Source organism: Mytilus edulis, chromosome 5 (genome assembly GCF_963676685.1).
Source record: "Mytilus edulis chromosome 5, xbMytEdul2.2, whole genome shotgun sequence".
In the NCBI taxonomy this organism is placed as follows: Eukaryota; Metazoa; Mollusca; class Bivalvia; order Mytilida; family Mytilidae; genus Mytilus; species Mytilus edulis.
This window is the reverse complement of record NC_092348.1, coordinates 97,179,528-97,192,956: the sequence shown is the minus strand read 5'-3', so window position 1 is coordinate 97,192,956 and position 13,429 is coordinate 97,179,528. Positions and strand designations below refer to the sequence as shown.

Genomic DNA, 13,429 nt, shown 5'->3' with positions numbered 1-13,429 from the left:
CCTGGGTATTACTTCATCATGAACAGATTTATAATTTAGTCTTTGATGACTGGGTATAACTTCAGCATGAACAAATTTATAATTTAGTCTCAGATGCCTGGGTATTACTTTATCATGAACAGATTTATAATTTAGTCTCAGATGCTTGGGTATTACTTCATCATGAACAGATTTATAATTTAGTCTTTGATGACTGGGTATAACTTCATCATGAACAGATTTATAATTTAGTCTGAGATGCCTGTGTATTACTTCATCATGAACAGATTTATAATTTAGTCTTCGATGACTGGGTATAACTTCTCATGAACAGATTTATAATTTAGTCTCAGATGCCTGAGTATTACTTCATCATGAACAGATTTATAATTTAGTCTTTAATGACTTGGTATAACTTCATCATGAACAGATTTATAATTTAGTCTCAGATGCCTGGGTATTACTTCATCATGAACAGATTTATGATTTAGTCTTAGATGCCTGGGTATTACTTCATCATGAACATATTTATAATTTAGTCTTAGATGCCTGGGTATTACTTCATCATGAACAGATTTATAATTTAGTCTTAGATGCCTTTGTATTACTTCATCATGAACAGATTTATAATTTAGCTTAGATGCCTGGGTATACTTCCATCATGAACAGATTTATAATTTAGTCTTTGATGACTGGGTATAACTTCATCGTGAACAGATTTATAATTTAATCTTAGATGCCTTGGTATTACTCCATCATGAACAGATTTATAATTTAGTCTTTGATGACTGGGTATAACTTCATCATGAACAGATTTATAATTTAATCTTAGATGCCTAGGTATAACTTCATCATGAACAGATTTATAATTTAATCTTAGATACATGCTTTTTGTTACTGGCTTTGAACTATAGCTGTCAGTACTATTAGTTCTTTCAGATAAGTCCTTTTGTTGTATGGGATGTAAAAGTACCCATAATAACTCCACTATATGTTTTTATGTCTCACTTATTATGCCTTACTAATAAGGGGCATTATGTTTTTCGGTCTGGGTTTCAGTTCATTGATCCTTCTTTCAATTGATATACATTCAGCTGTCTATGAAAACATGTTTCCTATGATATGATCTTTCTAATTTGCATAATTATACCCCCCCCCTTTTAAAAATACCCCGCTTTAAAAAAGGAGGGGTATACTGTTTTACCTCTATCTGTCCATCCTTCTATCAGTCCGTTCGTCCCATGAATATTTTGTCCCATTTTTCTGAGGAACTACGATACAAGGATTTCTGAAATTTGGTTTCAGGGTTTATATAAGTCAGCTATACCCTGTGATGTGTTTTCAGATTCATCACTCGCGAACTTCCTGTTTACCAAACACTTGTATGATTTTACACATGATAGCCAAGTTGAAAATTTTCGTCACATTTTTCTCAGGAACTACTATACAGGGATTTCTGAAATTTAGTTTCAGAGTTTATATAAGTCAGCTTTACTGTGTGATACGTTTTCGGATTCATCACTCGTCAAATTTCTGTTTATTGAACACTTGTATGATTTAGCACATGATAGCCAAGTTGAAAATTTTCGTCACATTTTCTCAGGAACTACAATACTAGGATTTCTGAAATTTGGTTTCAGGGTTTATATAAGTCTGCTATACTGTATGATACGCTTTCAGATTCATCACTCGTCAACTTCCTGTTCACCGAACACTTGTATGATTTAACACATGATAGCCAAGTTGAAAATTTTTGTCACATTTTTCTCAGGAACTACAATACAGGGATTTCTAAAATTTGGTTTCAGGGTTTATATAAGTCAGCTTTACTGTGTGATACGTTTTCGTATTCATCACTCGTCAAATTCCTGTTAAACGAACACTTGTATGATTTTGCACATGATAGCCATGTTGAAAATTTTCGTCACATTTTCCCATTAACTACAATACAAGGATTTCTGAAATTTGGTTTTAGGGTTTATATAAGCCAGCTATACCTTGTGATGTGTTTTCAGAGTCATCTCTTGACAACTTCCTGTAGACAACTTACCGAACACTTGCATATTTTTACACTATTTATATTATCCAATTGTGACGGGGCTATCATCAGTGAGCAATAGCACTACCTTATGTTACCGACTTGATATCTTAAATATTCCAAGGCTTGCCACTACCTTATGTTACTGACTTGATATCTAAATCTTCCAAAGCTTACCACTACCTTATGTTACTGACTTGATATCTAAATGGTCCAAGGCTTACTCCTACCTTATGATACTGACTTGATATGTAAATCTTCCAAGGTTTACCACTACCTTATGTTACTGACTTGATATTTAGATCATCCAAGGCATACCACTACCATATGTTACCGACTTGATATCTAAATCTTCCAAGGCTTACCCCTACCTTATGTTACTGACTTGATATTCAGATCTTCCAAGGCTTACCACTACCTTATGTTACTGACTTGATATTTAGATCATCCAAGGCTTATCACTACCTTATGTTACCGACTTGACATCTAAATCTTCCAAGGCTTACCACTACCTTATGTTACTGACTTGATATCTAAATATTCCAAGGCTTACCACTACCTTATGTTACTGACTTGATATCTTAACCTTCCAAGGCTTACCACTACCTTGTGTTACTGACTTGATATCTAAATGTTCAAAGGCTTACCCCTACCTTATGTTACTGACTTGATATGTAAATCTTCCAAGGCTTACAACTACCTGATATTACTGACTTGAAGTTTACATCATCCAAGGCTTACCACTACCTTATGTTACTGACTTGATTTCTAATTCTTCTAAGGCTAAACCCTACCTTATGTAACTGATTTTATATTTAGATCTTCCAAGGTTTACCACTACCTTATGTTACTGACTTGATATTTAGATCATCCGAGGCTTACCACTACCTTATGTTACCGACTTGATATCAAAATCTTCCAAGGCTTACCACTACCTTATATTACTGACTTGATATCTAAATCTTCCACGACTTACCACTACCTTATGATACTGACTTGATATCAAAATAATCCAAGGCTTATCACTACCTTATGTTACTGACTTGATATCGTAACCTTCCAAGGCTTACCACTACCTTGTGTTACTGACTTGATATCTAAATGTTCCAAGGCTTACCCCTACCTTATGTTACTGACTTGATATGTAAATCTTCCAAGGTTTACCACTACCTTATGTTACGGACTTGATATCTAATTCTTCCAAGGCTTACAACTACCTGATATTACTGACTTGAAATTTACATCATCCAAGGCTTACCACTACCTTATGTTAATGACTTGATATATAATTCTTCTAAGGCTAAACCCTACCTTATGTAACTGTTTTATATTTAGATCTTCCAAGGTTTACCACTACCTAATGTTACTGACTTGATATTTAGATCATCCAAGGCTTACCACTACCTTATGTTACCGACTTGATATCAAAATCTTCCAAAGGTTACAACTACCTTATGTTACTGACTTGATATCTAAATCTTCCAAGACTTACCACTACCTTATGTTACTGACTTGATATTTAAATCTTCCACGGCTTACCACTACCTTATGTTACTGACTTGATATGTTACATCTTCAAAGGCTTACTCCTACCTTATGTTACTGACTTGATATCTAAATCTTCCAAGACTTACCCATACCTTATGTTACTGACTTGATATCTAAATCTTCCAAGGTTTACCGCTACCTTATGTTACCGACTTGATATCTAAATCTTCCAAGGTTTACCACTACCTTATGTTACTGACTTGATATTTAGATCATCCAAGGCTTACCACAACCTTATGTTACCGACTTGATATCAAAATCTTCCAAAGGTTACAACTACCTTATGTTACTGACTTGATATCTAAATCTTCCAAGACTTACCACTACCTTATGTTACTGACTTGATATTTAAATCTCCCACGGCTTACCACTACCTTATGTTACTGACTTGATATGTAACTTCTTCCAAGGCTTACTCCTACCTTATGTTACTGACTTGATATCTAAATCTTCCAAGACTTACCCCTACCTTATGTTACTGACTTGATATCTAAATCTTCCAAGGTTTACCACTACCTTATGTTACCGACTTGATATCTAAATCTTCCAAGGTTTATCACTCCCTAATGTTACTGACTTGATATTTACATCATCCAAGACTTACCACTACCTTATGTTACCGACTTGATATCAAAATCTTCCAAGGCTTACCACTACCTTATGTTATTGACTTGATATCTAAATATCCCATGGCTTAAATCTACCTTATGTTACTGACTTGATATTTACATCATCCAAGACTTACCACTACCTTATGTTACCGACTTGATATCAAAATCTTCCAAGGTTTACCACTACCTTTTGTTACCGACTTGATATCTAAATATCCCATGGCTTAAATCTACCTTATGTTACTGACTTGATATCTAAATCTTCCAAGGCTTACCACTACCTTATGTTACTGACTTGATATCTAAATATTCCAAGGTTTACCACTACCTTATGTTACTGACTTGATATTTAGATCATCCAAGGCTTCACTCTACCTTATGTTACTGACTTGATATCTAACTCTTCCAAGGATTACCCCTACCTTATGTTACTGACTTGATATGTAAATCTTCCAAGGCTTACCACTACCTAATGTTACTGACTTGATATCTAAATCTTCCAAGGCTTACCACTACTTTATGTTACTGACTTGATATCTAAATCTTCCAAGGTTTACCCCTTCCTTATGTTACTGACTTGATATGTAAATCTTCCAAGGTTTACCACTACCTTATGTTACTGACTTGATATCTAAATCTTCCAAGGTTTACCCCTACCTTATGTTACTGACTTGATATCTAAATCTTCCAAGGCTTATCCCTACCTTATGTTACTGACTTGATATCTTAATCTTCCAAGGCTTACCACTACCTTATGTTACCGACTTGATATCTAAATTTTCCGAGGCTTACCACTACCTTATGTTACTGACTTGATATTTATATCTTCCAAGGTTTACCACTACCTTATGTTACTGACTTGATATTTACATCATCCAAGGCTTACCACTGCCTTATGTTACCGACTTGATGTCAAAATCTTCCAAGGCTTACCACTACCATATGTAACTGACTTTATATTTAGATCTTCCAAGGTTTACCTCTACCTTATGTTACTAAATTGCTATTTAGATCATTCAAGGGTTACCACTACCTTATGTTACCGACTTGATATCAAAATCTTCCAAGGCTTACCACTACCTTATGTTACTGACTTGATATCTAAATTTTCCAAGGCTTACCCCCACCTTATGTTACCGACTTGATATCTAAATCTTCCAAGGTTTACCACTACCTTATGTTACTGACTTGATATTTAGATCATCCAAGGCTTATCACTACCTTATGTTACCGACTTGACATCTAAATCTTCCAAGGCTTACCACTACCTTATGTTACTGACTTGATATCTAAATATTCCAAGGCTTACCACTACCTTATGTTACTGACTTGATATCTTAACCTTCCAAGGCTTACCACTACCTTGTGTTACTGACTTGATATCTAAATGTTCAAAGGCTTACCCCTACCTTATGTTACTGACTTGATATGTAAATCTTCCAAGGCTTACAACTACCTGATATTACTGACTTGAAGTTTACATCATCCAAGGCTTACCACTACCTTATGTTACTGACTTGATTTCTAATTCTTCTAAGGCTAAACCCTACCTTATGTAACTGATTTTATATTTAGATCTTCCAAGGTTTACCACTACCTTATGTTACTGACTTGATATTTAGATCATCCGAGGCTTACCACTACCTTATGTTACCGACTTGATATCAAAATCTTCCAAGGCATACCACTACCTTATATTACTGACTTGATATCTAAATCTTCCACGACTTACCACTACCTTATGATACTGACTTGATATCAAAATAATCCAAGGCTTATCACTACCTTATGTTACTGACTTGATATCGTAACCTTCCAAGGCTTACCACTACCTTGTGTTACTGACTTGATATCTAAATGTTCCAAGGCTTACCCCTACCTTATGTTACTGACTTGATATGTAAATCTTCCAAGGTTTACCACTACCTTATGTTACGGACTTGATATCTAATTCTTCCAAGGCTTACAACTACCTGATATTACTGACTTGAAATTTACATCATCCAAGGCTTACCACTACCTTATGTTAATGACTTGATATATAATTCTTCTAAGGCTAAACCCTACCTTATGTAACTGTTTTATATTTAGATCTTCCAAGGTTTACCACTACCTAATGTTACTGACTTGATATTTAGATCATCCAAGGCTTACCACTACCTTATGTTACCGACTTGATATCAAAATCTTCCAAAGGTTACAACTACCTTATGTTACTGACTTGATATCTAAATCTTCCAAGACTTACCACTACCTTATGTTACTGACTTGATATTTAAATCTTCCACGGCTTACCACTACCTTATGTTACTGACTTGATATGTTACATCTTCAAAGGCTTACTCCTACCTTATGTTACTGACTTGATATCTAAATCTTCCAAGACTTACCCATACCTTATGTTACTGACTTGATATCTAAATCTTCCAAGGTTTACCGCTACCTTATGTTACCGACTTGATATCTAAATCTTCCAAGGTTTACCACTACCTTATGTTACTGACTTGATATTTAGATCATCCAAGGCTTACCACAACCTTATGTTACCGACTTGATATCAAAATCTTCCAAAGGTTACAACTACCTTATGTTACTGACTTGATATCTAAATCTTCCAAGACTTACCACTACCTTATGTTACTGACTTGATATTTAAATCTCCCACGGCTTACCACTACCTTATGTTACTGACTTGATATGTAACTTCTTCCAAGGCTTACTCCTACCTTATGTTACTGACTTGATATCTAAATCTTCCAAGACTTACCCCTACCTTATGTTACTGACTTGATATCTAAATCTTCCAAGGTTTACCACTACCTTATGTTACCGACTTGATATCTAAATCTTCCAAGGTTTATCACTCCCTAATGTTACTGACTTGATATTTACATCATCCAAGACTTACCACTACCTTATGTTACCGACTTGATATCAAAATCTTCCAAGGCTTACCACTACCTTATGTTATTGACTTGATATCTAAATATCCCATGGCTTAAATCTACCTTATGTTACTGACTTGATATTTACATCATCCAAGACTTACCACTACCTTATGTTACCGACTTGATATCAAAATCTTCCAAGGTTTACCACTACCTTTTGTTACCGACTTGATATCTAAATATCCCATGGCTTAAATCTACCTTATGTTACTGACTTGATATCTAAATCTTCCAAGGCTTACCACTACCTTATGTTACTGACTTGATATCTAAATATTCCAAGGTTTACCACTACCTTATGTTACTGACTTGATATTTAGATCATCCAAGGCTTCACTCTACCTTATGTTACTGACTTGATATCTAACTCTTCCAAGGATTACCCCTACCTTATGTTACTGACTTGATATGTAAATCTTCCAAGGCTTACCACTACCTAATGTTACTGACTTGATATCTAAATCTTCCAAGGCTTACCACTACTTTATGTTACTGACTTGATATCTAAATCTTCCAAGGTTTACCCCTTCCTTATGTTACTGACTTGATATGTAAATCTTCCAAGGTTTACCACTACCTTATGTTACTGACTTGATATCTAAATCTTCCAAGGTTTACCCCTACCTTATGTTACTGACTTGATATCTAAATCTTCCAAGGCTTATCCCTACCTTATGTTACTGACTTGATATCTTAATCTTCCAAGGCTTACCACTACCTTATGTTACCGACTTGATATCTAAATTTTCCGAGGCTTACCACTACCTTATGTTACTGACTTGATATTTATATCTTCCAAGGTTTACCACTACCTTATGTTACTGACTTGATATTTACATCATCCAAGGCTTACCACTGCCTTATGTTACCGACTTGATATCAAAATCTTCCAAGGCTTACCACTACCATATGTAACTGACTTTATATTTAGATCTTCCAAGGTTTACCTCTACCTTATGTTACTAAATTGCTATTTAGATCATTCAAGGGTTACCACTACCTTATGTTACCGACTTGATATCAAAATCTTCCAAGGCTTACCACTACCTTATGTTACTGACTTGATATCTAAATTTTCCAAGGCTTACCCCCACCTTATGTTACCGACTTGATATCTAAATCTTCCAAGGTTTACTACTACCTTATGTTACTGACTTGATACTGTAAATTCAGAAATTATTGCGAGGTTTTTATTATTGCGAATAATGCGACAGAGTCGTAAACGCAATAATTAAAACTCGCATTTTGTAATATTTTAACTGAATAAAGCATGACTTTTCCCAAAATCGTAAAAATTAAAATCGCATTTAAGTTGAAATTGACAAAATCGCAAAAATAAATGCACGCAATAATTTCTGAATTTACAGTATCTAAATCTTCAAAGGTTTACCCCTACCTTTTGTTACTGACTTGATATCTAAGTCGTCCAAGGCTTACCCCTACCTTATGTTACTGACTTGATATATAAATCTTCCAAAGCTTATCACTACCTTATGTTACTGACTTGATATCTAAATCTTCCTAGGCTTACCACTACCTTATGTTACTGAATTGATATCTAAATCTTCCAAGGCTTACCACTACCTTATGTTACTGACTTTATATCTAAATCATCAAAGGCTTACCACTACCTTATGTTACTGACTTGATTTCTAAATCTTCCAAGGCTTACCACTACCTTTTCAATTCACAAAATGTAGTTCATTGATGTTGATCAATGTATTGATGCCCAAAGGGCCAAGTGAGCTTTTCCCTTCACTTTGCGTCCGTCGTCCGTCGTCGTTAACTTTTTCAAAAATCTTTTCCTCTGAAACTACTGGGCGAAATTAAACCAAACTTGGCCACAATCATCATTAGGGTATCTAATTGAAAAGATGTGTCCGGTTACTCGGCCAACCAACCAAGATGGCCACATGACTAAAAATAGAACATAGGGATAAAATGCAGTTTTTGGCTTATAACTGAAAAACCAAGGCATTTAGAGCACATCTGACATGGGGTAAAATTGATTATTAGGTTAAGATCTATCTGCTTTCAAAATTTTCCAGATAAATCGGACAACCCGTTGTTGGGTTGCTGCCCCTAAATTGGTAATTTTTAGGAAATTTTTCTGTTTTTGGTTATTATCTTGAATATTATTATAGATAGAGATAAAATGTAAACAGCAATAATGTTTAGCAAAGTAAGATTTACAAATAAGTCAACATGACCGAAATGGTCAATTGACCCCCTAAGGAGTTGTCCTTTATAGTCAATTTTTAACAATTTTCATAAAATTTGTTAACTTTTACTTACATTTTCCACTGAAACTACTGGGCCAAGTTCATTATAGATATAGAAATAATTGTAAGCAGCAAGAATGTTCAGTAAAGTAAGATGTACAATCACACCACCATCACCAAAACACAATTTTGTCATGAATCCATCTGCTCCCTTTGTTTAATATTTACATAGACCAAGGTGAGAGAGAACCTCTAGTCTAGTTTGTAATTTCCCGTGTCCTGTTAGACTTCATTTCCCGTTTTCACGGCACAATAATTAGACTTTCACGTGTCACGCTTACGAAAAATCAGCAATCCCGTGTCAGGCTTAGACCCCAATGAAACCCACTTTATTGACATTACAATATTTAATTTTACTTCCCAATTATAAATTAAAGCAATCTTTACCCTTTTGTGCTTACAACCTTTGTTTACACCACTGTTCCATGTTAGGAGTTTGTTTACACCACTGTCCCAGGTTAGGAGTTTGTCTACATCACTGTCCCAGGTTAGGAGAGGATAGGCCCGTTAATTTAGTCTGCTAACACTTCAACCCCACCACATTCCCACCAAATTCTGTATGTGCAGTTCACGAGTCAGGAGTTTGTAATTCAGTGGTAGTTGTTTGTTTTTCCTTCATTATAAAAAATCAGTTCGTAGGTTTTCTCGTTTTAATTGTTCCACATCTACTTTTTTTATACGGGCTAGACAAGATTTCCCTTCAAAGCAGGTTTAAAAAAAAAATAAGTAATACATTCAATGCTTCTGATGTGCTCCTCTGGATTTACTTCTTCAGGAACACTTAAAACTCAATATTTGAAAGCCGAGGATGTAGAAGTACCCAAAAGGTTAAAGAGTTATATGACCAAAACATACCTAATCAAAGAGCTGATAGCTCTGAGGTGGAAGAAGGTGAATAAAAGGTTACTTGAATTACCATAAAAGCAGAACCAATAACCCAGCCTACTTTGTTCCATTATAGTTATAACATTTTTTTTCTTCAAACAAGAATGTGTCTTAAGTACATGGATTTCCCATCAGTACAATCATTTTCTATGTTCAATGGACCGTAAGAATTAGGTAAAATCTGTTTGCATGACTCTAGTTATTAAATCAGTAAAGCGATGCACATGTAGCTAGCAGACCAGGGTTTATTTGCTTGTGTAAGAATATATAATGCTTGTTGAAAGTTCCAATTTTGAATTATGCACAAAGATGGACCTTTTACAGGTTGGGAACAACACTCAAAATTAAGGGTACCCATCATTGGAAGAACATAACAACCCACTGTAAAAAATGAGCACCTTTATATTCATATTATTTGATGAAACTTTCCTCAAGAACTATGCATCTATCAAGTATTAAATGGTCAAAACAGGTCAAAAATATATTGTGATGTTTCTAAAATGATATCTTCTTTATTAATTTGACCCTGCATTTAGAATAGTTGTTCCAAATATAATGGATTTTCCCACATTTGAGTCTTAAAAATTTTCTTTCTTTTTTTTTAACAGCAAAATGACCCCTTGTTTTAGGGACAGTCCTTCATTTAAGGGACACCACTCATAAGTCCCAACCTGTTTGTTGGTCTTTGTGAAAAAAAAAATAAGTACGTGCTTTAAATGATTTAATTGAATACAAAAATAACGTATTATGTCAATAAATTAGTGAAAAAACTACTATTCAAGCTGTGTAAGAACCCTCTTTGCAGATAAAAATTCACCTGCGGCAGTGCCATGTTCACGATTTTACACTAGATGAAACAACAAAGTTCAAAATCTAGCATGTTAAAATAATCTTCAGAGAAAACGTTTTTGATTAGCTTATTAATTTGATCATGAGAAACACAGAATTTGATTGGCTGAACACGATTGTTTTACCTACGGAACAAAATAAGGAACAGATGATTTTCACTAAATCGTGTTTTAGAGTTTTCTTTAACGATACCCTTAGTATTAATATTTTTTAATAAATGCAAGGACATATTATAAAATGTCCTTGATAAGAGTGAAGAGAATGAACACAGGGCGAACGTACTATATGGACGAAAGAACTTAGGACGAACAGACCAAGGGCGAACATGTAAACAGGACGAGTCGACCCGATACTGAATTCAAGCATGCGTGCTACAAATATCTACATTAAAAACACCCGGTTACAAGTAAACAAACAACGTTCATGTAGATGAAATGAAGTCTAATAATTTATAGTGATTGTTTTTCAATCCTAATTTACAAATTAAATGATTCCGATGCTTAATCATGTGTAAAAATCGGTGTCAAGAATTGGAAGTTGTTATGAAATAGTAATGCACAGAAACGGATGCGGCATACGGAGGTTCAATGATTTTAAAGTCTGCACCATAGGTCTTCAGAAGACTTGAAGTCTTCTTCCACCAAAAATAGCCAAATCCATCTAAGGTCATCTTTGCCTGAGGGAGTTATAATGGGACAATTATAGAAATGTTTGTTTTAAATTTTGACTGTAAGACTGAAAGAGTCATTAAAAAGGTATATACATATAGAAACATTCTTTAAAGATAATTTATAGTACTTTATTTATGTAATTATATATAGAGAAGCACTCCATCTGGGGGCACTGGACCACAATCAGCTGTAGAAGGCAGTAAATACAAGTATGTGGAAGTTTCTTCACCAAGAAGTAGCAACGATATTGCTAGGTTGGAATCGTCAACGAACTTAAATGGTAAATTATATATTATTTGTTTTAAGGAATAATCAATAAAACGATATTCTGTGGTACAACTTATCAAAGAAATAAACTCATCATATATACCAGGATTACATTTTGTATTTACACCAGACGTGCATTTCGTCTACAAAAGACTCATCAGTGACACTCGAATTCAAAAAAGTTAAAAAGGCCAAATAACGTACAAAATTGAAGAGCATTGAGGACCAAAATTACTAAAAGTTTTGACTAATGAGAATATGCTAGTCTTTCTGTAAAAACCAGTAAAATGCAACCAGAAGAAAGTAAATGTCTCATGAATTAAGAGAATATGCTAGCCTTCCCTTAAAAATAGTATAAAACCAAAAAGATGAAGAAAAAAAATATTTGCTTATTCGATCTTTTAATAAAAAAATTCAGCAATTTGTTATTAAATATAGAATATATTGGGTTATTTTCCTTAACAGCAGGTGACTATTGTTTGACTTTTCAATATCACATGTTTGGTTCGGATACAATGGGAGATCTCAAAATATCAATCGGAGTTACAGCCCCTGAAAATGAAGTATTTATAGAATCTGGTAACCTTGGTGACCAGTGGAACAAGGGAATGGTTACAATTTCTAATGCTGCAGGAATGAAGGTTTGTTTGTTTATAGTTAGATGTCTTTATATAAATGCTATAATTTGCAGGAATGAAGGTTTGTTTGTATACAATTAGATGTCTTTATATAAATGACATAAGTTAGGTTCTGGATGGGATTACAAAATAGAGAACAATATATATAGAATAAAAAGTTTTAAAAAAAAATTGAGAAAATGGGCTAAACAAAAATTACATGTAGTATGGTCCACAAAGCTAAAAATTAACCATTATGTCTTATTTGAAACCCTCTATAAAAAGATAAAATCTGACGGGCAGAAATTTGTAAAAGGTTGAGACCTATTGTGTTTTTTAAAGTCAGAACTGTTGAACATCTTTTACTGATGAGTCTTATGTAGACGAAACGCACGTCTGGCGTACTAAATTATAGTCCTGGTACCTTTGATAACTATTTACACCACTGGGTCGATGCCTCTGCTGGTGGAATTTCGTCCCCGAGGGTATCACCAGCCCAGTAGTCAGCACTTCGGTGTTGACATGAATATCAATTATGTGGTCATTTTTATAAATTTCCTGTTTACAAAACATTGAATTTTTCGAAAAACTAAGGATTACCTTAGCCGTATTTGGCACAACTTTTTGGAATTTTGGATCCTCAATGCTCTTCAAATTTGAATTTGTTTGGTTTATAACTATTTTGATATGAGCATCACTGATGAGTCTTATGTAGACGAAACGCGCGTCTGGCG

The 13,429-nt window shown here is 34.4% G+C and overlaps 1 protein-coding gene across 10 annotated transcripts in view; it reads left to right on the top strand.

The window, feature by feature from the left end:
• LOC139524914 (MAM and LDL-receptor class A domain-containing protein 1-like) overlaps positions 1-13,429 on the top strand; it is a 228,158-nt gene that overhangs the window by 129,418 nt on the left and 85,311 nt on the right. For 8 of the 10 annotated variants that reach the window (XM_071320088.1, XM_071320089.1, XM_071320085.1 and 5 more), the window contains 2 exons: positions 11,962-12,091; positions 12,544-12,719. In XM_071320088.1, the coding sequence (XP_071176189.1) occupies positions 11,962-12,091; positions 12,544-12,719 (306 nt within the window). The remainder of the gene's footprint in view (positions 1-11,961; positions 12,092-12,543; positions 12,720-13,429) is intronic. The other 2 variants (XM_071320086.1, XM_071320091.1) reach the window with 2 other exon arrangements.